The 27,096-nt window shown below is 36.3% G+C and overlaps 1 protein-coding gene across 8 annotated transcripts in view; it reads right to left on the reverse strand.

Moving 5' to 3' along the window:
• Positions 1–27,096, reverse strand: part of LOC148952917 (uncharacterized) — a 189,538-nt gene that overhangs the window by 113,597 nt on the left and 48,845 nt on the right. For all 8 annotated transcript variants that reach the window (XM_089088164.1, XM_089088161.1, XM_089088159.1 and 5 more), the window contains one exon: positions 4,400–4,621. In XM_089088164.1, coding sequence (XP_088944290.1) covers positions 4,400–4,621 — 222 coding nt within the window. The remainder of the gene's footprint in view (positions 1–4,399; positions 4,622–27,096) is intronic.

The following is a 27,096-nucleotide window of genomic DNA, read 5'->3' on the forward strand; positions in this document are numbered from 1 at the left end:
TTGCCTCTGATAATGAATGTGGCTTTAGACCATTTGCTTCCCAACCAATTTTGGGCCATGCCCCACCTAGATATTTCCAAAATCTTGATGTCCCCCTCCCCCTCTTGATATCTGAATTTCCTTATTGAAAATTATGTATTTAATATTGTCAAAACGTGTACTCATCTCTGGTATATTTTATGCTTATGAAAAATATTGTCAGTATAGATGACCCTTTATACAAAGCATGACGTTACTTCACTACTATCATATATCTTTTTTGGTCTTAAATGTACAAGAATGTGACATACATGTGACATTTAAGGTTGACATTCAAGTATTTAAGGCTGGTGCAGTATCTCAAGACTCAATGAAGGTTTTTGACTCCTTTGACAATGGTCTAATTTTGACAAAATGCGAAGTCTATGGGATTCAAGGTAAGCTCCTCGATCTTATAAGGAATTTCCCCAGTAACCAGTACCAGTTTGTACGGATGGATTACTTACAATTTGAACTGCGCTCATTCAGTTGCGGTGTCAAACAGGGATCTGTTATTGGCCCGATTCTCATGTTGTTGTTTTTAATGATATCCCTAGTTGTTGTTTCAGTGTTAGTGATGTGACTCAGAGTCAACGAAATGACACTGTGTTATTTTTGCGGGTAAAACTGTGGCTATTAACACTGCAAAGACAGACAGCTTAAAAGGCCACTAACTTGGAATTTGATTTTCGGATCGTCCTTTTTTACAAAATCATTTTATACAACAACCATTTATACAAAGTATCTTTAATACAAAGCATGATGTTACTGCACTACTATCATATATCTTCTTTTGCTCTTTAAATGTATATGACTGTGGCATAATTCATATCAAAAATGTTTGTTTGAAAATTAAGGCTCTAAAGTATAGTCAGCGAAAGAGTGCACGTCCTGCCCATGACCCGTCAATTAATTGCTATGCTCCAACGGTGGGGTCCAAGCCCCACGTTGGGAATCAGCTTTAGACAAAGGATTTAAGGTTGGTGCAGCATCTCTTGGCCTAACGTAGGTTTTTGAACCAGTTGGCTATGGTCAAATCTTCGAAAAATGTGAGGTGTAAGCGATCTAAGGGAAGTCCATCGACCTTATACAGAATGTCCTTAGTAACAGGTACCAGTTTATAGAGACGGATTGCTTACAATCCAAAATGCGCCCTGTCACTTGTGGTGTCCCACAGGGATCTGTCATTGGGCCGATTCTCTTGCTGTTGTTTATTAATGATATGCCTAATTCTATCCCGTATTGTTGTTTTAGCATTAGTGATATGAAACTGATATGAATCGGAATGAAATTGTGCCATTATTTGCAGATGAAACTGTGGCTATTGGCACTGCAAAGACAGAAGAATCATTCCTGACATCGATGAGAGACAATGTAACGCTCTTGGTAACGGTCGAAGGTTAACCTCTTGGTTCAGTATAAATAGGCTTAAGATTAATCTAGGTAAGTCAAATTTTGTCGATTTTCCCCGATTTTCCAACAGTATTTGACCTAGGATTCAAGAAATTGTAACACATTGTGGATCTTTAAAGCATGTTTTACCAATTAATCACCAGGGGCTTTATATTGATGAAATTTTACCATTCAAGTACCAAGTTCAGTCTGTGAGTACAAGTTTGTCTCGCAACCTAGGTATAATAAGAAAACTTAATAATTTCCCCCTACATTTTCCTACCCCTCTTGTATTTTTCTCTTGTCCATTTATTTATACAGCATTTTGGTAGCGTTAGGTTTGGCACATTTACTTCCAATGTCCGGCCTGTACGAGTTCTTCAAAATGACGCTGTTTGATTGTTTGTTTGCCTAAAATTCCGGGATTCGGTACAGAACGTCTACGAGTGAATAAGAATACTACCAGCATCTGGATTACGAAAGTTTTAAACATTTTTGATTAATTTTAGGCTCAAAACATGGCACAAATCTTCCATGTTTTGATAGTATAGTAAATTCGAGATCCATGACACTCAATCTTCGGGAGGGATTAATAATACATTGATTTTTCAACCAGGTCAACCTTATCTATGCTTAATACGGGGACTAGAAGTTATAATCATCTTGATCGGAGTATTATAAATAATAGTGATATATCTATGTATAAGAGAGAAATTAAAGGAAATCCTATTCAGAAAGTATAAGTCTTAATTTTTCCCTGTACTTTTTTTTGGGGGGGGGGAGGGGAGGGGGAGGGGTGTAAAAATAATAGAATAAATTATTATGGCCCCTTGGGGTAGGATTTTAATAGTAAAACTGAATGTGTTTTTTGTAATGTTTATGGTAAGGTATTTAGTCCTGTATCATTTTTTAGAGTATTTTTACTGCCCCTGAGACAAGTTTTTTTATTTCTCGAGGTGGCTGCTAAACGTGATTTTGTTTTTTGGTTTAACAAATATCTCTCAGTCTCTCAAGTGGAAAATATATAGCTAATAGAGAAAAAAGTTGAGGCGTAGTCTATCTGTTATCAAGTAAATTTTATTACAATTAACAATTAAACAATTAACAAATAACAATTAACAATTAACATTTACAATTAAAACAAAAAATAGCCCAATTAGGGTGAGTTTTTTTAAGCAGAAAGGTCTAAACTGAATTGATAAGCATCATTAAGATTAAAGTAAGGAATTAAGAAGGATAAATGCAAATAGTATTTCCACCAGATATATATATTCGGTATAGATGATTCTTTTTCAAAAATCTCCTCTACAAGTAACAGAGTCGTAGTGGGGATCAGTGGTATGTATTGGTTGTTAAATGTCTGTTTTTGGTTTTTAATACATCTTATAACATCCTATTTACTGCTAAATTAAAACAAATAACATAATAATAGTTTGATGTTGTTTTCTACAGCAAGAAACTATAGCACTGTCTACTCACAATTGATTCAGATGATATAATGTATATGACTCAAGTCACAGGCGAGGGACAAGGAGGACTTCTTAACTATTTAATCTATCTAATTTATAGAGACCATAATCTACTTTATAGAAACAAAATATGTGTCATATTTTGTGCCATTGATTTCTTTCTATAAGTTAAAAATCGCAAATTTAATTATAGGATGACACATTTTCAATACAATAATTGGCAGGCAACATGTAAAAAAAACTTGATTAATCGCACCAGAAATTTCAACATTTGGCAGTATTCTAATTTGGGGAACTTCAGATTTCAACGCCAGCAAATTTCAGTTTGTGTTCAACTCCGTACTACTACTGCACAGAGATTTCAAATATACTGCCACAGAAATAATTCTGTAAAGAGAAATTAATGTTATAAAATTAAAAAACTTGAATAAATACTAATTTAGGTTGTAAAGTGGTAAACATTAAAACTTTTGTTTAGAAGTATCTCTTTGGGTTTCAGTTCCCTATGGAGCATGTTTCTAATAATCGGTAATTCAACACCGCAAATCGCACATCGGTAATTCAAAATTTCACCTAAAGATAAACGAAAAAAAAATATTAGTCTCACAATAAAACGTTAAAAATACAAGATCATATCAATAGCTTTACCAAAAAACTTGTATAGAGTAGAGAAACACTAAGTAACAAAATCAGTTTTCGAAATAAAGCAAAAAAAAAATTAATCCGTAAGAAATGAATGCATCTAAAAAAATATTTGGTGATTGCATTTAAGAAAAAAATGGTTGCATCAATGAAAAAAATGCAAAGTCCGTAGAAAAATTAAATATTGAGCGTTCAGATCCACTGAATAGGGTGATTTTTAGGGGGGGAAAGGAGTTAGTTGAAAATAAATTAAACAAGCAGGCGATGGTGCATAGCGTAATGGTGACACTTGCTTAGATGCTAGTTTTAGTAATGCCGTAATTTAAAGTGTAGCTACTGCAATATTCTCAGAGATGTTATAGAGGGGCTGTTTTGCTATGAGGTTAGTCTGAATCGACGTGGAGTTACGTCACAAATGATTTGGCTAATGTAAAAGTGTTATTTGCGATTTTAAAGCATTGATTTTTATTTTTATGAGCTTGCCAATGAAGTTAGACCATTCAAATGTTTACATACTACTGTCACCTTCAATTGTAAAGTGAAGCAATCATATTAAGCTCCTAAAAGACTCATTTTCTCGCTGTTCCAAAATCAGTAGCTGCATAATGCTTTTTCATTTTTATTGTGTCATTTTCGAAAACGTTTCAATACTGCCAAATTGAGAAGACCAGAAAAATATAGGCACAAAATATTCTACGGAGTGCAATCAGAAAAACTGAATAGACTGACGAAGAGGTAAGGGTTAAAACAGCATAAAAGTTTTTATTTGGCCTCTAGTTTTAATTATCCTGAGAAAACAGTCCTTCTGAACAGATCCTATGGGAAAAGGGATCCCTGCCTCTCCTCTCTGCTCATTCGTTTTAAAATGAATGTCTTACCTTCGTCACTGATATCCTTTATTTCAGAATCGGAAAATTCATGGTAGACGACGTTGTTCTTCTTTCGTCTGAGATCTTGTTTTCCTTGATCAGCTTGCTCTTGAGTGTCCAGTATAAATTGATCGAAAACAAGAGACATTTTTGCGGTATCCACATCCAAAGGTACAGAAGGACCCTCCATATTTTGCGCTTCAACAGATGGCAGTGCATCAGCTGTGGTATCTGTAATCATAAAATACATTTTGCTTAGTTAAAAGTATTCAACTCTGACACGTAGCTATTCTTTCTTTCTTTGAACATTTGGAAAATAAACAGATGCTGGATAAACCAAACCAGCATTTCCATCACATATAAATATTCGGATTAGAATGTGTCATCTATTAATAAATTTAGATTGACTAATGAAAGCATTCTAATTTGTTAGTACTTTCTGTTTTTACCATTAGCAAATTTGGTCAAAATAACCAAAAGCCATAACCGGGATTTAGCTCGTGTATAAATCAACCCACATTTGGCGGAAAACACAAGTAAGATTTGGAAAGGTTTCTGCCATTTTCAATGCATCAGGGAAAGATGATGAAGATGTAAATTATGAAGATATAAATAATGATGAAGCATGAAAATATTCGGAAATGATGCTTCTTTTTAATACATCTCCCCTACTAGTCCCATTGTTTGGGGGTGGGGGGGGGGTCTGCCAAGTATTTGTTGTTGAAGGTTTATTTTTATTTTAATACTTCTTATAATATCCAATTTACTGCTAAATTAATCGATATTTCATAAAATTAACAGCTTGATGTTGTTCTCTACGGCCCTGTCTACCCACTATTTAATAAGAGGATAAATATTGTGTATGGCTTCAAGTCACAGAGAGGACTTGGTACCAATTCTGCTCGTGTTCTACTATTACTGCACAGCCAAAGCAATATTCTCTTAAGTCAGCATTTTACCTACAAAAAAAAATTAACATTGCCTAAAAATAAACTAAACACTAGGTCATCTAAATTAGTAAATACCTAGTGAATGACGATGATGGCTCAGTAACCATCCGCACTTTAGCCTTTTTGAAACTCTACGCTGATCACTGTAACGCATACCAATCAGGAAGCATAAGATTTTTGAATAAAACTGAATATATACAATATATGAGAATTTGTCAGCCATTGATCAGAAAACTCATACTTTCCCTGAATATCCCGAAAAAAAATTTACTTAAAACATTCCTTTGATTCCCTAGGTATAGAAAGTGTCCCTAAAATATGGGGTTATTCCCCTAAACTATGGAGAAATCCATAGAAGTGGAAACCCAGGATGACATATATATTCTGCACAGTAATTTGCAGCCAATATGTTGTAAAACCCTCATTGATCGCACCAAAAATTTTAATATTTGGCAGTATTCTACTGCCAAAGGCAGTAAAAAGTGTCTACCTCTTCTTTCTGCTCCAATATGTTTATATGAATGTCATACCTTCGTCACTGATATCGTTTATATCAGAATCAACGAATTCATAGTAGATGAGATTGTTCTTCCTTAGTCAGTGATCTGGTTTTCCTTGATCAGCTTGTTCTTGATCGTTCAGTACAAGGTGATCAGAGACAGTAGATATTTTTGCAGCATTAACATCCACAGATACCGAAAAAACTCCATATCCTGCGTTTTGACAAGTAGCAGTACATCAGCTGTGATATTTGCAATCAGAGAATACAAGGCGCTTAGTTAAAAGTATTCAACACTGACTGGTTGGTTATCTTTCGTTCTTTCTTATTTCAAACATATAAGGTTGAGGCAGCGTCTATCTGTTATCAAATAAATTTCATTTTGTATTAAAGCAGAGAAATAGCAAAACTAGGGTGATTCATTTTAAGCATGAAATTTTATAACTGAACTGATAAAACTTCATTGAGATTAAAGTAAAGCCTCAAGAAAGATAAATGCAACTACTACTTCCACCAGATGTACCTATTCGAAATGGATGCTTCTCTTAAATAAGTCTTCTCAACAAGTCACAGAGTCGTTGTGGGGAAATGTGCCATGTATTTGTTGTTGAACGTTTGTTTCTGTTTTTAAGACACTGTTTTAAGAAAGACGTTGGAACAGTGTATTATTTTTTTTTTTTCTTTATACTAGGGCACTTCGTAACGAAGGAGTTTTCGTTGAAACTTGGAAAAGGACTCAATCGATTGGGAAATTGGAGTGACTCGTGCCCTTTTTAATAGTCAAAAGTGATTGGAAGGCAACTAACACCCCTCCCACGCCCACCATTTCCCGAAACACATCGAATCAAAATTTTGAGATAGCCATTTTTTTCCACACAGTTCAAAGTTCAGGATATTATACCTTTGATTAGAACATTCCCCCCGCAGTCTTCAGGGCAAAGGTTTTAAGTTATGCCCTGGGGGCATATAAGTTTTTTTTTGAAATCCTTGTCGTAGAAACTTCAAAATGGGTTCATTCAATTGAAAATTCAAAGGGCTAGTGCCATTTTTAATAGTCTCGAAAGTGATTTGGGGGCAACTAACCCCCCTCTCACGCCCACCATTTCCCAAAACTCATCTAATCAAAATTTTGAGATATCCTTTTTGTTCAACGCAGTCGACAGTTTTGAAAATTAGGTCATTGAGGACGATAACCCCGTCCGAGGCCTCAGTGCAAGGGTTGTAAGTTATGCCCTGGGGGCATATAAGGTTTATATAGAAAGTTGCTGTAGAAGTTTCAAAAAGGGCTAATTTGATTGGAAATTGAAATTGCCCTTTTTAATAGTCGGCAGTGAGTGGAGAGTAATTGACCCCCCCTCTCACGCCCACCAGTTCTCCAAACACATTCAATCAAAATTTAGAGATAGCGATTTTGTTCACTATAGTTGAAAGTTCTGGAAATTATGTATTTAAGGATGGAAAACCCCCCACAGCCCCCAAGGCAGAGGTTGTAAGCTATGCCCTGGGGGCATATAAGTTTTTTATAGATAGAGTTGTCGTAAAAACTTCACAAGGGGCTAATTCAATTGGAAATTGAGAGGGCTAGTGCCCTTTTTAATAGTTGAAAATGATTGGAGGATAACTAACCCCCTTCTCACGCGAACCATTCCCCCAAACATATCCAATCTAAATTTTCAGATAGCCATTTTATTCAACGTAGCAGAAAGTCCTGGAAATTTGGTCTTTGAGGATGACACCCTCCCCCCCCCCAGCCCTCAGGGCCAGGGTTGTAAGTTAGGTCCTGGGGGCATAGAAGGTTTTTATTGAAAGCGTTGTCGTAGAAAGTTAAAAAAAGGCTCATTCGATTGGAAATTCAAAGGGCTAGTGCCCTTTTCAATAGTCGAAAGTGATTGGAGAGCGACTAACGCCCCTCTGACGCCCACCATTTTCCCAAACACATACAATCAAAATTTTGAGATTGCCATTTTGTTCAACGTAGTTGAGAGTTCTAGATATTAGGTCTTTGAGGATGACACCCCCCCCCCCCCACCGCCGTCAGGGCAAGGGGTGTAAGTTATGCCCGGGGGGCATATCAGGTTTTTATAGAAAGCGTTGTCATAGAAGCTTCAAAAAGGGCTCATTTGATTGAAAATTTAAATTGCTAGTGCCCTTTTTAATAGTCGAAAGTGATTGGAAGGCAACTAACACCCCGTTCCCGCCCACCATGTATCCAAACACATCCAACCAAAATTTTGAGATTGCATTTTGTTCAAAGTAGATAGATTCCTGCAGCTTGATTGAATTTAAGAAAAAAAATACAGAAAAGAAATATATTCAAAACTAGATTTTTATATTCCCTTCTTTTTTTCTATTGGCTTTCTATAAGGATCATGGTTTGTTAGGTGGTGAATTTATGTTTAGGTTTTCGGTCTGAACTGCAAAAAGGACTATTTTTGCCCTTGGTTTTTCTTTTTGGGAGTGGAATACGAACTTACATTAGATAAGTTTCTTCTACCTTACAGGAAATGGGCTATATTTCTTGAATGGAATAGTTTTTGTGCAATACGATGGATTTCAATATATTATAGCCTTAAAAATAAATATTTACCAACCACAAGCAAATACCCTTTACACCTTTACCTTTCTTTTTTTCTATTAATTAGTGACTTTTTTTTCGCTAAATTTCTTAGTTAAATTTTAGTTATACTTCAACAAAACATATTCTTTTTTGCCTACTTTAAAAAAAAGGAGTCACCTTTGACACAGAACATGTCATAGCCTCTTAAAGCTATTTTCAGGCTATTTCCCGTGCATTTACTGTTTGTTCTTTCTAGTTGGATAATGGTTCACAACTACATCAGGAAACATGATCTACCAGATGCCGAATCCATGGAGCAGGCGGTGAAAGCAGTCTTAGAGCGTAGACTATCTATTAAAAATGCCGCAAAAACCTTTGGACTGAAGAAATCAACCTTCGGCTACACTCTAAAAAATCGAAAAGGAATTGCTGAAGAACCTCGAGTTACACCCCCAGGTCACCCAAGCCCATCGCCCAACCTGAAGAGAAAAGCTATTTTCTCTGACAAACAAGAAAAAGAGCTTGTAGAGTATCTCCTAAAATGTCAGCTGATGAATCACAGCCTCACTCCAAAAGAAGCGAGGAAACTTACCTTTGAATGGGGTAAATTGATTGGCGTCGAAACGCCGGAGAGTTGAATGCGAGATGACATAGCTAGGGTTGACTGGATCTCAGGCTTTATGAAACGAAACCCAGAGCTATATATTCGTAAACCTGAAAATACCAGCCGGGCAAGGGCAGCTGGCTCCAATTCAGTGGTTGTGAATCTGTTCTTTGACAACCTGCAGAAACTCTACGAAAAATTCAAGTTCCCACCAAACCGTATCTCGGTTTGGTGCATCGAAGCACGTTTCCCAGACAGTGTCAGAGAGAGAGGGGAAAATGTTACAATGCTCGGGTTTATTTCAGCCACTAGTCAAGCTCTTCCCCCCGTTTTCATATTTCCACGGGTGAAGGTGAACGACCGGCTTTTTCGAGAAGGCCATCCAGGATGTCTCGGGCTTTCTCACCCTAGTGGTTGGATGACTTCCATCAACTTTGTAGCTTCTATTTAGCACTTCATCAAGCTGGTGAAGCCATCAAAAGAAGACCTGTGCTACTGCTACTTGGCAACCACGATAGCCATGTTTCGGAGGAATTAGTACGGCTGTGCAAAGACAATTGGGTCTACCTCCTGACCTTTCCTCCCCATTGTTCCCACCACTATGGACCATTTAGGTTTTCGATGAGGGAATCACTGAACACCTGGCAGCATATCCATTCGGGTCAACGAATGAAGATTCACGAGACTGCCGAGCTCTGCACAGAACCATTCCTTCGCAAGTTCAACCTGGAAAATATAACAGTTGGTTTCACGAAAGCTGGAACTTGGCCCTTCAACACAAGTGTATTTTCTGAGTTAGACTTTCTACCTGCTGAGGTGACAAATCGTCCACCCCCGGACCGATTCGTTACTCGATATAGAACCAATACACTCTCCCTCTTCTTCTCCACCTTCTCGTCCCGAAACCGAACAAGGAAACCAAACTCCTGAAGCGGTAAGACCATATCCGAGAGCAGATATGACAAAACCCAGAAGGAATGCGAGAAAGCAATGTCGAACTTGTATTCTTAACGATACACCCGAAAAAGATGCTTTAGAAGCTGAAGCACGAGCGAAAAAGGAAAAGCAGAGTAAAAAGCCTATGCTCAAGCAACCCACTGCAAAGAAACGAAAGCAAGTTGAATCTCCAGTGGAAAGTAGCGGTGATGACGTTGAACTTGACGACAATTATTCTGACAATTCTCTACACCTCCACGAGGCTGATAAGAACGGGGGTGCTACCATTTCAACTAACCCTCACAAGCACTAAACGTCATAACATCCAAAATTGAAAATCTGTCAGAACCACTAACCGTCAGGACATCGAAAAATGTTTTTCTAAGTTTATGTAATAGTAAGAAGTATATAATATTTTAGAAAAAAATTTCGGCTATATATTTGCAGATAAGTGGGGGGGGGGGTAAAGCATAGCATATATTAAATACGTAACCTAAACTAACCTAGGTACATTATCCCCCCCTAAACCCCAAAAACTAAAGTTTAAAAATTTTAGATGTTATGACTGTTAGTGGTTCTGACGGATTTTTTCGTCGATGTTACGACGGATTTTTTCAATGTCCTGACGTTAGTGCTCCTGACGGTTATATTTTATGACGCCTTCCCATAAGAATGACGTAGACAAGGACATTCAAGCAAGAGACTTTGTTCTTGTCAAGTTCTAGTATGGAAAGAAGAAGGCCCATGTGCATTATGTTGGCGAGGTTCTTGATGTTATTTAATTCAGTTTGCGAGGGTTAACTTTCTTCGGAAACAGGATGACAAATTTATGTTTCCTAAGCTTCCCGATATTGCTGACATAGACATTACCGACATAAAACTGAAGCTTCCTGTCCCCTCTTCAGCTGGCGGAACCGTTTGTGCAGTTCAGCGGCTTGTCTTTGGTTGTGATCATTCGATGTACGCTTTAAAATGACAATTCTAGTTGAAACCCAGATGCCCGTGCAATGTTCCAGGCTGATTTTTTTATGCGATTTTGAGTTTTCATATATTTTGAGTGATTATGTATCATTCTACAGGAATATTCTGTATTTGAAAAAACTTTAATTGCTTAAAACTGTCTTGTCCAAGTTCGTCCCATGCCTGTCCAATTTCGACAAGGTCCTACTTTCATGGTACTCAAGCTTCAGGGTGATCTCTAAAAAATCTGAAAACATTTACCATTATTTACTAGACTTTTACCTTTCTAACGACCTTTTACACTCAGTTGTTCAATGTCAATCCAGTACCTAATTATGCTTGGAAAACTAAAAAGCGTTCAAGTTCACCCCGTTCTCTCCTATTGATAGAGAATAGTGTCTGACCATGGATGTTCTTCTGTAGTTTCTATAATTTTGTTAATAAAATATTATATTTTCATCATATTTTGGTAAAGTTCACCTAACTTCACTTCTTGAGTGGGGTCGCTACAATACATAAGTACCTTATGTATTTAGGGATAAAATTACCCCCTACTGTCCGTGGGAAGAGGCCTGTAAGTTAAGAAATTTGCCCATTGTTTAAGTATAGTATTTGCTATTTGGAAGTATATAGGCAGTTTTTGGGGAAAGATTTAGTGCTTGGGGTGGGTTTCCATAGGGAGAATTTTCCGTGGTAAGAGAAATTTCCAGGGGATGAACTTTTCAGGGAAAATTTTACAATGGGAGAATTTTACATAATTCCTATACGAAATTCTCTTTTTATTGTTTTACTTTCTTTTTCCCAACTCAATCTTGCATTTAGAAATAATACGAAAAACTATTTGAGGTATTTTCAGCATGTTCCAATTTCTGGAAAGATTTCCACGGAAGGGAGATTTCCGGAGTGATGGAGAAAACGATTAAAAATGTACGTATTTTTCAAATGAAAGCATGCTAAGGTGAATTTTTCTGGCTGAATCGTCCAAAAGAAATTTTGCGGAATTTTCAGCGACGATGGAACTGTCTGGAGGGAATTTTGCAGAGGGGGGGGGTTGTATTTTACGTGGGAGTAAATTTCCACGGATGAGTTTCCCGTGAGGGAGAGGGAAATTTTCATGGACGGTGAGCCAGATTTACCGGCCTTATTTGAAAAATGATCCGTAACTAGATAAAGAAGATAGTTTTTTTTTCAATAGAAAGTAAGGAGCCACATTAAAACTCAAAGCTAAGAGAAATTGTTCCGTATATGAAGGGGTTGCCCCCTTTCTCAATACTCTGCTCTTTATGCTAAAGTTTGACTGTTGCTCCAATTTTGTAGGAACCGCTACTGAAACACAAGGGCAGTTTAATTAGAATGGGAAGCTGTTTTAAATGAGCTACAAACTTCCATTTCTTTTCTCCTTTTTGGGAATAGAATGGGGATAGAAATAACCCATTTCTATTCTCCAATTTTTTCTAAAATATATGAAAAGGTAATTGGATCTAGGCTATATGATTACGTTGAAAAAATAAAATTTTTGTAAGCACTCGATTTGGTTTCAGGAAAAGACTATCAACCGAAATGGCTACAATCAAACTTGTGGATTGGCTAAATGAGCCGTGCAGATTGGGTTTGATTCCAGCTGCCTTGTTCCTAGATTTAAAGAAAGCCTTTGACACAACAGACTATAAAAAATTATTACTTGAGCTGGATAAAATCGGTGTAACTCGAAAAAGGTTCTTATGGTTTGAATCTTACTTGAGTGGCTGAAAGCAAATCGTGAACAGATGTTCAATTTCTACAGCTAATGGGATAACATGCGGAGTAACCCAAGGGTCTATGCTCTGGGGCGTAATTTCGTCAAAGTCCTGGGGGGAGGGGGCAGAGCTGGAGACAATTTTCCAAAATCAAGTGAAAATGACAGCTAAAACTAACAAATAACCCGTTTGGTACCATAAAGGTACTTTATAAGACAATATAAAGGTAACTTATAGTACTTTAAAGGTAAATATGTACTAAAATACTGATCTGTTTCTTTTGATGCTTGAATTTTGCAGGTTTATCTTAGTTTTGACAAGATTTTGGAAGAAACTAAACTTCAGCTGGGAGGGGGTGGGGGGAAAATTGGGGTCTGGTAGGAGGGCACGAACCGAGGTCTGGAAGGGGCGGTTGCCCCCTGCCCCATAGCAAATTACGCCCCTGTTTAAGCTAGGTCCTTCCTTATTTCAACTTTTATTGATCAAGTTAAGTATTATTTGTCAGAGGCTAGTATAATCATTTTTGTAGATGATCCTATTTTACTAGTTGAAGGACCATGAGTTGATCTACTTTTTGGTAAGAATAAGAAAAGCATTGGTCGAGTTTGTTGAGTGGGCAGATTTTAACCTTTGACATTAAATTATATCAAAACTAATTACATTTTATTTTCTCGGACATCTATTATTGAAACTATCTCAAAACGAATAGTAAATGGTAATCAAAAAGAGTAAGGGTAACAAAGTATTTGGGTTTTATGACTGTTGAAAATCTATCATGGAAAAGAAAAAGAAGTTTTTGTCCCACCAACTGAATAATTAGCAAATCTACAACCTGGACCATCAGGTAAGACTATACCAATAAGGGCAGCTAAAGCAAAGGGCATTGACCAATTGTCTGAAGTTATGATAATCCAAATTGAATAAGAAAGATAAAAGCGACTAGAAGACTTGCAACAACGAGCATCAAAACAAATTGAAAACGAAAGGGAAGAACAAAGAAACTTGCGTTTACAAGACAAGAGAATCAGAACGTGTCAAAAATCAGAGTGAAGAAGAAAGAAATATTAAACGGTCTATATACTTCAGAAGTTTGAGAAAATTCGTTTGAGCCTTAATTTTGGACAAAAAAACATTCAGGTGAGTGAAGTGATGTTATATTTATGAATACATTGTAAAGGCATGCATATGTCATGTTTGTCTCAGTAGTGGTTGTATCTTTTTTAGTGCCCATGATGCAAACAAAATTACACAAGAAACAAATGATTGACATTGCGACCCATCAACGTTCTATGTTCCCTGGGAAGCCCTCCATTTTCCCGAGGAAAGAGTACCAAACAAAGCTGACTCATCTGAAGTTTGCTACTTACAATTAGAATCTTTATATACAAGCCTACCACATGCCGAGTGACAGGGCCCGGCTTCGAAATCGCCAATATAGTTTTTTTTTCTGGCCACAAGAACGATATAAAATGTCACAACTTTAAGAAATAATTTGTGTTTTTCCCAAGGTGGTTGTGTAGCGATGAAAGTTTTTTTATGTGGCTATATAAGGAACGTGGCTCTAAAAGAAAGGGGACTGGGCTCAATTGTGGTCATAAATATTGACCGCGTCAAATCTAATATCGTACTTTAAAACTGTGAACTTACACCTTATAAGTTCTCCGATAGCGCCGCTTATAGCGCTAAAGATTGAGCCAACAGGGCTTGCGCCACCCTCAATTAATGGGAGAAAATAAGGTATGTAGCCATATAAATGTGACCTCTTTTCTTCGAGTGATCTGAAGATCAGATTCCCTGGGAACGTCCTCGGAGATTTTGCGAACTAATTGCCTGTTACTAGACTAGATGCAGACATATAAAGTGAAATAAACACAGGTAAAAAACAATAGATTTATTGGGACTTACATATTTAGGTGCACAGCAGTGAGTCACTTCAAACGACAACAATGGTGACAGAGATATAACAATCAAAGAATTGCCCAGATCGTACGCCGAGTAATTCTGTCTAAGCGGTCCTGATTCTCAATTACGAATAACCTCCAAAAGCACTTTTACCCCACTATCAAATGTAGTTTTTTTTTTCGTCCTGCGCTGTGAGAACAGGCTCACAATTGGCTCGAGTGGCCCCAAGGATGCAAACCCTTCGTCCAATAATATTTCTTGAATATTTTTGATGATTTAGACGTTCACACGGTTCATATCGTTTAAACTTCCTAAGAAATATTGTGCGTAGCACCTTTTTTATTGCTCACTGTCTTAGCGAAATCCAAAGCTTGGATAGCGCCGTTCTTTGTCTGAGGCTAACTGTGGTTTTTTCTCTTTGCTGATTAAGGACTTTTCATTTTTGAAACTAGATTTAGCTTAATTATAGGAGTCGGAATTATCTTTAGAAAGAAGGAACTTTATTTTGGTATTTTAAATACATATACAAGGTTTTTTTTATTTTGCTGTTAATATAGAACACTACTCTTTATATATGCTACATTAAAGGAATAGCTCGACAACACTACACATAACTCTATCCGGATATCTAACATTACATATAAGAACGATTTACAACACACACTCTTGGGTTTAACATGTTTGCTGGTAACATTAAAACACTTTCACTGGGTGTTTGCTACGCAACGTTAATGATAGGATATTGGGATTTTTGAGATATCAAAGTTGTTAAGAAGTAACATATATAAATTCACATCTATTTTATCTCCATTCGAGTCTTTAGTGTACTCAATCCTTCTGTTGTAGATTATTGTCCTTCACTCTTTTCGTCTTGGCAAAATTTCTTAAAGCACTTACGTTATGATTTCTTCATGGTACAGATCAAGCACATTTGTGTTCACACGATAAATTGTCTCTAATTGTCAACTGGAAAACGACGCATCTCACGAAGGGGGTGGGAATTTGATATCAGTGTTCGTTCTCACCTGCTTTTTGATAGTTCATAGGGTGCCTTATCATTAATGAGTCTATAACTTCAACTGCATTTATTTTCATCACCGTATATCATTTTTGGGATATTTTGAGGCACATAGAGAATGTATTCTCGCACAAAATTGTTCATTTGTGTCTCTTATAAAATTGTTAGCTCATGGCTTGCATCTATTAACCTTTGCGGTAATTCCTAGGTTAATCATGGGGGAATTGAAGTTTGGGTTTGGAACAGGTCGAAATAAAACTGTAGTGACTCCTTCAACATGTTGTCTTTAACTTGTGGGAGGGGTATATTGTCACTGAGGGGTTGGTCACTGGGGTTAATTTTGGTTTCCAGGTCCATTGTTCAGAAATTATCTTGTAACATTTATGGGATAACAGAGACATGAACTTTCCACACAGAGGGGATAGGATGGATTCCGAGAGATGGTCGAAAGGGATTCGACGCGTAAGTCTGTGACACATAAATATTTTTTGGGGTCATCAAATATCAATCACTATACAGTCAACTGGTTCTTGGGTCCATATTGATTATCAAAGGCGATGTTTATGTATTTATATCTTGTACTGGTCGATGGGGTTCTCAGAATTTATGTGATTATATAGTTCGATAATGCGCTGGATACAGAGATTCAAATATAATGTTACCTGATACGTAATATGGTTGATGGTCGAAGAAACAATGATCAAAGGTAACTGTTGTTTTCGTAGACGAAGCTGGGATGAAAATTGCCTGGAGTGTATGGAGAGTACTCTTCGTTGGTTGAGGTATGATGAAAATAGATGCTACTAGGTTGTATATGCACTGCGCAACTCATTGTAATGCTCGATATCCAATGTGTCAATCCCCTTCCCGTAATAAAAATAACGAGGTAGAGTCACACGTTCTTTAAAGTAAATACTCATATTACAAATAAGTCACGTAGTGATTGAGTACATGAATTTTACCCTATGAGACAGAGTTAAATAAAAACACTAATATTAGTACAGAAAACGAAATCTTTATCATGTTGGTTGAAATATATATGTAAAGTTCCCATTGGGAAATTCAATAAATTGAAGTTTCTTCTTATTTGTTATAGCCTAACGACTAAATAAAATATTAATTCTTTAACTTTGAGTGTGGTCTGTTGTTATACTTTCTAATATACACTACTACATACACTTTATTTTAACTTCTTTCAACACTTAGCTAATTTTGCATTAGATTTAAAATAATCATTTAAACAGAGTTTATGCTGCATGGTTAATTTTGAGGTCTAATTTTACAACATGTTTCATGCCTGCATTGTTCACGTACGTCCGTGCTGTTTAAGAAACGCATGTTAGAGCGTCGTAACCGCCCGGTTTTACGTAAACGATACTACAATTAGGGAAAAAGACATAGCAAGAACGAGTGGAGACCTCCATACCCACTCGTTTTCTAATGTCTTCCCTATTTCTTGGCTTAGACGTTCTCATTGGGTTCCGGGTTTAACCTCTGCATTTCAGCTGTTTCCCTGTGTTCTTCTCTTGGTTTTCGCCTTCTTAGTCTCAGGATTTTTCCGTAATTACAAGTCAATAGGGTTCTTATGGTCAGGGATGTCGCGAATACGAAACATACGGCCAATAGTATGTTCCACCATAAATTGGTCAATTCTTTGAGTTCATTTGTGTTTCTTTTTATTCTTGTTACTTGTTGAAACAATGTCTCAGAAGGTTTGGAGTCTAATTTCATACGGGTCTTGATCTCTATGTGTCATGACTGTCTCGCAATGAATTTTCCTGGTTGAATATTACTTAATGTTTTACAATATATTGGGCCACTGTGTGAAAAACGAGGGTTATGATGATATTTTTAAGCATCATCTTATTTTTTGTTTCTAGAATTAATTTATCATTAATTTTACCCATTTTTTTGCAAAATTCGTTTGTTTACTGCTTTCTTATTATTATATTTTTTTCAAAGGCACTTTACTTTTTACTTAGTTTATTTCTTATAATGCAGTAATTTTATGGTATTTTACAAAGAAAACTGTCTTGTAGACGTAAAAAAGAATAATTATTTTAGCATTAGATAGGTTGGTAACGTAAAGACAGGACTTCCCAGCTTTATCATTGTTGTAATATAACTCAATGACTGGTTGAGATTTAACTTGAAAGCTTAGCTAATAATCGCTATACAATTTAATTTTACATTATATTACTCGAGTAAGAAACACATGAATAAGCAAGCAAGCAGCACGTAATTACACTGGTATCCTATTTTATGTGTAGGCCGAAAATAATTATAATCTGCACTAAGACAAAATATTTCATATAATTAGACGCTTCTGTACTGGTAATTTCTTGTTTTGGATAATATCCTTCTTGGTTAGGAAATGGGTCTATTTTTCATTGAAAATCCAAGGGCAAGCACGCCCACAACAAATTAAAAACTGCATGGGCTTTGAGTTCCTCCCCGGATTTCCCACAAAACGTTGTCCAACACCCCTTGCCGTTTTAAGTTTAGCATGAGCGTCTTACATTTGGTTATTTTCTGTTCCCATTTATATCTCTGTTCAACCATGTTTTTACATCGCGCGGATTATTTTTTTTTCATTAATACTGACTTGGTGAACTTTACTTGCACACAGTTAGACTTATTATTGTGTTAAATTTATTATATTTGAAATTTGTCTTTACATTAATTAGGGATATTTCAAACTGTCAGGTTGTTTAACCGTTCTGCCTGACTGTGTCATTATTTTCTCCTCTGTTTCTTGCGGTTTTTTCTTTTTCGGTTTTTCTAGCGAAATAAGGTCAAACTTTTTGTATTGTTTTTCCAAGAATTCTTGCCCTTTTAATTTTATTTTTTTCGCGTTTGTGGCTGCTGAGGTCAGTCTTGACTTTCCTATTTCTTTAGCTGCACTATGGTCTGATTGACCGTTAGACCCTTCGGAACAAGTTTCCAGTAACTCCGAATTAGAGATTTTAGAGGTGGCACTTTTTGTGGTGTCACCTACTCTTCCTTCGTAAATTTCTACTCCTTTGGAAGTAGAAGGTTTATTCCCTAGGTCGTCGTCTTGAGTCTTCAACTCTGGAGATTTGAAAGATTCTTGAGAGCTTTGGGAGGAATCAAGAGTTTTTGCGGGGTTCCTCCACTGTTTGATTGCCATGTCCTCAGGGGGATGGGCAATTTTTTGCACTAGGGTTTCCTTCCATGAAGTCAACTGTTAAGGTTTAACCTTGGATACAGTTATATCATGATATTGACCTTGCTGGTCATCCTTGGGAGTTTTATTCTCGGGCAATGTACTTTGACTCGTTTTTATGGGAAAATTTATTAAATCCATAGCTTCTCGCAGGTTTGTTTTAGTTAAATCTTTGGGGGGAGTTTTCTTTACCGTAATACCGGGGATTTCTACAGCTCTGTTTAATTCTTCCTGTAAAGACAGGGGCCTTTCTATTGGTGTTGCAGGGGAAACTATATCGTCTGGAAATCTTTTGGGGGGACAAGGGATCGAAATTCTATCGGGGAAAAATTGGGTTTTTGGAGATATTGTATAATCTAAATCTCCTGCGCTCGCCGATGAATAACTTTTTGGATCTTTTGGTGTTTTTATTTCAGGAAAAAATCCTGGTATTAGGGATTTTTTCTTAGGAATAACTAGATTTTTCATTGCTAAAAATTCTTCAAAGCTTTTCTCATCACTGTCATTCTCGAAATAGTCTTGCTTGAAATTAAAAGGTTTTAGCTCTGCAAATCTTGATCTAGGGGGCTCATTTTCTGCATCTAACGAATCAGTGGAGGAGGGATGTGATACCCATCTCTCTGGAAATTTGGCTCTTTTCATTCGGCTAACATGCGCCTTGTAAGTTCTTCCACTATCGGGGTTTTCCATTTGAAAAGTATATTCGTTATCGTACTTTTTGACTATTCTGTACGGTCCCGAATATTTGTTGGAAAGTTTTTTTCCTTCCGTTTTTGCCTTGTTCTTTAGGTAGACGCAGTCTCCTATTTTGAAATCTATATTCCCCCTGACTTTGGGTTGGTTTCTTAGCTCTTGGTTTATTTTACATATTTCCAACTCTTGCCTAACTATTTTATAAGTTTTCCTCGTCCTATTTATGAATGCTTGTTTGTAATCCTCTGATTTATTATATTACTGCCGAGATTCAATAATCTCATTATACGGGATTCTAAAATCACGACCAAAAAGTAAATAAAATGGATTATCTTTGGTTGTTTCTGAATAAGCAGTGTTGATTACGTTAGTTAAGTAAGGTAAGAATTGATCCCGGTCGTTCCTATTGTCTTTCGTATAAATGCGTAATACGTTCGAAAATATTTTATGCCTATTTTCTATTTTACCATTAGCTTGTGGGTAGTACGGAGCTGTCATCATTTTTTCTATATTAAGAAAACTCATTAAATCTTTTGTTAATTTTGAAACAAAATTGCCTCTGTTGTCACTCAAAATCTTATTTAGAACGCCAAATTGTAAAAATAATTCCGCTAAAGCCTTACTGGTGGCATGAGCACCTTGATTTTTTAATGCTTTTACAAAAGTATATCCTGAAAAATGGTCTATAACTGAAAGAATACAAGTATGGCCTCTGCTGGAAACAGGCAAGTCTCCGCTCGTTCCGTATAAGTCAAATGAGATAATATCGAAGGGGTACTTTGCTACCGGGACCTTTCCCATTGGAGGATTAGGATAAGCTGGGGGGATTTTTCTTAAGTTACACGCTTCGTATGTACTTACAAATTCTTTAAGTTTTGTCATTGCCGACGGCAAGTAAAAATATTGTTTTAATTTAAGGAACGTTTTCATTACTCCTAAATGTCCACCTATATCTGAATGAAAACATTCAAATGCAGGTGCTATCAAGTTTTGTGGTAATACAGATATTATTGAAGTTTGATTTCTTTTTGTCTAAGCAGTCATGATCCTACGCAGTATTCTTCATCAAGATCATGGCAAAAATTATTTTTCTCTTTTATAAGAGTTTTGAATTTATCCGGTAACACATCGTCATTTACAAAATAATTAATAAGCGCCGAACACATTTCGTCCTTTTTTGCTTTCTTTTTATATTTTCTAAAGACAAGGGACCATGGTTAATCTTATTTTCTTTTACCGTGTCCTTGACTTTGTTTTTCTTACGTCCATATTTTCTCTTAGCATTGATAGCGTTAACTTCATTTTCTTCAGCTTCCGACGGAATATTTTCTGGGTATCTACTCAAAAAGTCACAAGCTGCATTTTGTTTACCTTTTAAATGTTCAAATTCGTAATCTAGGTCTTGGATTTTCATAATCCATCTAGCTAGAATGCCCGTGGGGTTTTTAAATGTGCGCAGGTACTGCAAGCTTTTATGGTCTGATCGTAGTATAAATTTTCTACCAATTAAATAGTGTCTAAATTTGTCCAAGTGGTGGATTATAGATAATAATTCTAAGTTTGTGGCGGAATAACTACTCTCGCATTTTGATAAGGTTCTACTCGAATAGCATATAACTTTTTCTATTTTTTTTTTGATTAGAAGGTCCTTGTAAGGGATCAGGGTTTCCTATGGGAATTATTTGCGAAAGAATGGCCCCAATGCCTTTTGAACTAGTATCGGTTGTAACCACAAATTCTCCGTTTTCGAAATCAGGAAGTGATAATATTGGTTCAGAAGTGAGCGCCTTTTTGAGACGGTCTAGGGAAGTTTGAGCTTCCTGGAACCAAGTAGCATTTTGGGAGTTCCCTTTAGTTAATTCCGTGAGGGATTTCGCAATTTGGGCGTAATTGCGCACGAATTTTCTAAAGTAGCCAGTAAGACCAAAAATTCCTCTTAATTCTTTCATAGTTCTGGGGGGTTTGAGGTTTTCAACGCATTTTATTTTATCAGGGTCTGGGGATATCTCTCCTTGTGTTACTACTACTCCTAAAAATTTAATTCTAGGTTGAAATAAATTTAATTTTTCAGGCCGGCATTTTAAATTGCCCTTTCTGAACTTCTCGAACACCTTAGCTAACGTTGCTAAGTGTTGTTCAGCATTTTGTCTCACGCATATGACATCATCAAAAAAGTGAATGATATCCTTTAATCCTCTTAACAGGTGTAATAGGGGTCTACATAGCGCGCTTGAACTTGTTTTAAGTCCAAATGGTACCCTTAAGTATGCATATGAACCACATTCAGATGCTGAAAATGCAGTTTTATGGACATCCATTTTGGCTATTTTCACTTGGAGGTAGCCTTGGGTAAGGTCCAAAGAAGTAAAAATTTTGTTTTTGCTTGAAATTGAGTCAAGAATTTCTTCTATTTTCTTGGTAGAGGAAATTTATCGCTAACTACTTGTTTATTAAGGGCTCTGTAATCTACTACAAGTCTAAGATCTCCATTCTTTTTTGGTACTAAGATCACTGGTGCACTATACGGACTTATACTTGGGCGTATAATTTCATTTTTTTCTAATTCATGGATTTTATTTTTTAACCATTCTTTGTGCTAATATGGCACACGATATGGCTGTTTTGCTACGGGATTACCAGTCGTTAAAATTGAATGTTCATAAAAATGTATCAGCCCGATGTCATATTAAGATTCCGAAAAAACATCATTAAAATTACAAAAAAAATATCATAATTTTTCTTAAGTTACAAATCCGTTATATGATCCATATTAAATTTGTTTAAAAATTGTGGTTTAGTTAGAGTGTATTTGTTATTTAAGGTTTTAATGCCATTAGCTAGTTTTCTTTTAGAATTTTCCAATGTATTTAAATCAATCTCCGATAAAACTTTAATTTCAACTAAACATGTCCCATATTGTATTGTAATTGTATCATCTTCGTGGTTATTAGTTACCCAAATAAAACCTTCTCCTTTGTCGTAAGATATAATCTGTTCCTCGCATAGCAGATTTTCGGGAATTTCATTTGATTGGGTCGCAAACCATATTTTGGATTTGCTAACCACTGGCTCAATCATCTGTGATATTTGAATTTTTGCATCGTTTTGGGAGGGACTTTTGTTTTCCTTATCGCGATTCCGTAATATTGGGCTTTATTTTCATTGTGTATTAGATTCATAATGGCGTTATTTTGCGCAATTGCGGTATCTTGCGGCATCACGTTGGGTTTTACTATGTTTTTCTATAATTCTGATATTTTCTTAATTTCGTTTGACCTGTACTGTCGCATAGCTCCTATTTTTATTTTCGCAGATTCAATACTTTTATTATTTAAATTTACTTCATCTCTGCAATGTCTCTCATAATAATTGGACAAGTTTCTGATTATTCCTTTTCCTTCTTGTTAGATATGAGGTTAAAAAGATTGTGACATTATACCGTCAGAAATTTTGTTTACTGTTATGTTATCTTCATATCCTCTGTTACGATTTCTTAAGGTAGAAATTTCTTCACCCCCCTTAGCCGGGTAGACAAGCCTCTCGTTTGCTACGTCTAATAGTACTCTATTGGACCTTAAAAAATTTGCGCCTATAATTGCTTCATACGGGAAGTTATCGCATATTATAAAATTTGTCTGGAAGATCCTATTGTCCCTTTTTACGTTTAGGCAAATTAAACCCCTTGCATCCAATTTATGCCCTGTCACACTACTTAAATTGGGATTATTAGGGTTCTTCTGTCGCCTAATATGCAGAGGCAACATGTTAAATAAGCAAGAGTTTATGATAATGATCGGTGCACCAGAGTCAATCAAAGCCTTGAAATAAACATTTTCTACACAAAATTCATTAAATATAGGTAACGTGTTATGAATATCACTACAAGACGGCACCACCGTTGTTTTGGACCTATTAAATATTCCGGACAACCTCGGGGTCCTATTTATATTTCTGAGGGGCCCGACACGTTTCCCTGAGGATTTATTTCATGTGTCGGTGCCTGTAATAGATATTCAGACGTATGAGTTTCCGTAGGCATATCTAATTGATTTACGTCTGTCTGCCTTCGCCTGGTATTATTATAGGTACGTGGATGTCCTGTGTCAGTGCCGCTTGCTGGCGCTGACTGCCAATGCCGTTGGCTTGCAAAATTTTCATTTCCCATCGGGAATTTTCGTAATTTCTATATAGCATTCTCGCATTATATTGGCTTTGGTGAGTATTTGGGTTTTCAAATCGGTAATTAATTTGTCTGTTGGGGGAAGGGTTATACAAGTTTGGTTGGTACGTGTTGTAAGGTACTGATTGGCACAATCCTCCCTGGCTATAGCCTAGTGCACGACCGGTGCTAAAATTCATTCTTCCGAACAAATGGTTGCCGTAATTTTGAGTATTACCGATAGCAATTCTCGGTATGCGATTGGGGACATAACGGCACTCTCTCGCGATATGCCCAACACGATTACAAATATAGCACCTTATTATTGTAGGGTTATTTCGTAATTGGATTGTTTGACAGGCTGAAAATGTACTGTTTTCTGCCTAGCGAGTTCTTGCGTTTTGTTTCTTTGTGGTACTGGGGAGTTATCCCTTGAAAAGAAATTTGGGGACGCCTGATCGCTCTTGAAGTTTATGTTCGCATTTGAATCGCCTAGGCTATTTATTTTTGCTTCACTGTGATTTGCGACCATTGTGTCGACTTCGATCAATCGCTCTACCTCCTGAACTGCAAAATCCAACGTCTGAATATTTTTGGATATTACCACTCTATATAGTTCTGGGGGCAGTCCTTGCAAAAAGGTATTTAGTATGACTTTTTCATACAGTTGCCCTGAACCACTTCCGTATTTTGCCTCTACAGAAATGCGTATATAATCAAGGTATTCTCTTATATTTTGTGAGAAGTCAAAGCTCACTGTTCCGTGTTTTAATTTATTTATGGAACTGGTTTCTATAAATCTATCTTTAAATGCTTTTAACAATTTATCAACCGTATTTATTGGAAAGTTGGTGTTATTGCATATGGTATGGTTCAATCTGTTTTAGAAAGGTTAAGGCCTGGCCTTTTAATCGTAGTAGTAGCATGTCTTTTAACGCTCCTAGGTCTATTTTTGTTAGTTGTACAAACTGAGCCAATTGGATATTAAATTCGTCAATATCTGATTGACCATTATACTACGGCATAGACTTCTTGATTTCTATATTTTTCGCGACCAATTTCTGCACTATTAATAACTCGTTAAGGTCGTCCGACATTTTTTTTTGCGTTTTAATCAACGTAAAATAAATTTATTTTTTCACTTAACCTATTTTGGGGTTGGCTATTATCTCCTAACAGATATTTTAAAGGGTTTCCTGTCGTAGCTTAGTAGTTATAAGCCTAATCACTTTACTTATATGTCTGTATCTCTCCAATAATTAAATTCAACTTACAAAGTTTATACCGTAATTAGTTCGCAATTTTTCTTCCAATTTTCGACTGTGCCATTTGTAGCGATGAAAGTTTAATTGGGTGTGGCTATATAACTGTGGATGTAAAGATATTATTAGCTATAAAAGAAAGGGACTGTGCTTCATTGTGGTCATAAATATTGACCGCGCCAAATCTAATATCGTACTTTAAAACCGTAAACTTACACCTTATAAGTTCTCCGATAGCGCCGCTTATAGCGCCAAAGATTGTGCCAACAGGGCTTGCGCCACCCTCAATTAATGGGAGAAAATAAGGTGTATAGCCATATAAATGTGCATATAAATGTGACCTCTTTTCTTCGAGCTATCTTGAGATCATATTCCCTGGGAACGTTCTTAGAGATTTCGCTAACTAATTGCCTGTTACTAGACTAGATGCAGACATATAAAATGAAATATACACTGTTAAAAAATAATAGATTTATAGGGACTTACACATGTAGTTGAGGAGCAGTGAGTCATTTCAAGCGACAACAGTGGTGACTGAGATATAACAATCAAACAATTGCCCAGATCTTACACCGAGTAATTCCGTCGAAGCGGTCGTGATTTTAAATTGCGAATATCCTCCAAAAGCATTTTTTACCCCACTATCAAATGTAGTTTTTTGTACTTGCGCTTTAAAAACTGGCTCACAATTGGCTCGAGTGGCCCCAAGGATGTGAACCCTTCGTTCAATAATACATCTTAAATATTTTTGATGATTTAGACGTTCACACGGTTCTTATCGCTTAAACTTCCTTAGAAATATTGTGCGTAGCACCTTTTTTATTGCTCACTGTCTTAGCGAAATCCAAAGCTTGGATAGCGCCGTTCTTTTTCTGAGGCTAACTGCAGTTTTTTTTTCTTTGCTGATTAAGGACTTTTCATTTTTGAAACTAGATTTAGCTTAATTATAGGAGTCGGAATTATATTTAGATAGAAGGAACTTTATTTCGGTATTTTAAATACATCGTGTTTTACTCACGGTACAGTTGTAACAAACCTGTGGTGACGTCAGGACTCCAAGAAAATGCTCAAATTGTCTGCGTTTAAAAGATTAAATTATATATTTTTTCTATAACTTTATTCAGGCACATCATAAAAAGAAAATAATAATAATAAATCAACTTTGAAGTAAAATTTAGCTAGGACCGTTTCTTTTAAGCAAAGAAAAATAAATAACGATGCAAACTACGCTGCTTTTCCATAATAAAAACAAAAAGAAGTTAATGAATTTTTTTTTTGAAGAAAGTAATTATAATAAAACCCAAGCAAATATTTAAGCTACATAACTAATAGCCGTTTTAAGCGAACTACAATGTAAGAACTAAAACATAGAAACTAATGAAAAATCCGAGTCACTAAAAACATTTTCAACAAAATAACGACAAAAAAAAGTAAAAATTTGACATATAGTTAGCTTCATTACCTCATAAGAGTTTAGCTATGTCCAAGGTCACATTTAAAGAAAGGGTTAAGGGGTTGGACCCCCCCCCCCTAAATGTTTATCTGACTCCTAAAAACGTAATAAAAATGCAAATTTTTTGTAACCCCCCCCCCTCGAGAACACGGGTCTGGGTATGACCATCAAAAAAGGTTATTGATTCATACAATAGAGTTTTATCAAGAATTTTCACCCTCCGTTATTACAAGTAATTCAAAAAGAAGACAATGTTTTTCTTACACAAGCAAAGAGCGAAGTTGACAATTAAAACCACAGTTTATATAATTATCCAGTAAGTTTACCGCAGATGATTTCTGGCTCTTCATTCTCGGTGCGAACAAAAAGCTCTTCCCACTTATTTCTGCATTAGCGGGTCAGCGTTCTTTCGTCAATCAATGAGAAATGGTTACAAAGTGCATTATTCGTAATTGCGAAAGCAGAAAAAAACTTGGTGAGCCAGCCAAGTGGTTTGCAAGTGTCCCATCTCACAGGTATGACTTGATTTATATACAAATTATGACTTAATCTATTATTTAAATACAATGGACTCAACTGATTGGCCTATGTAGGATTTTATAAAAAAAGGGGGCGGGGGGTTTATGAAATTTGTCAAAATAAGGAATTTGTTTTTCTTCTAATAACTGGTGGACTAGGTGTGATGGTTTCAGGGGCGGATCCAGGATTTTTTTAGGGGGGGCACAAAATAGATTGATCCGACAAACTTACGTTAGGAGCAAGTTTAATTAATGCAAAATTGCGTTAATTA

The sequence above is a fragment of the Artemia sp. Qi Xiang Cuo genome, chromosome 4, assembly GCF_049724085.1.
Source record: "Artemia sp. Qi Xiang Cuo chromosome 4, ASM4972408v1, whole genome shotgun sequence".
NCBI classification, from domain to species: domain Eukaryota; kingdom Metazoa; phylum Arthropoda; class Branchiopoda; order Anostraca; family Artemiidae; genus Artemia; species Artemia sp. Qi Xiang Cuo.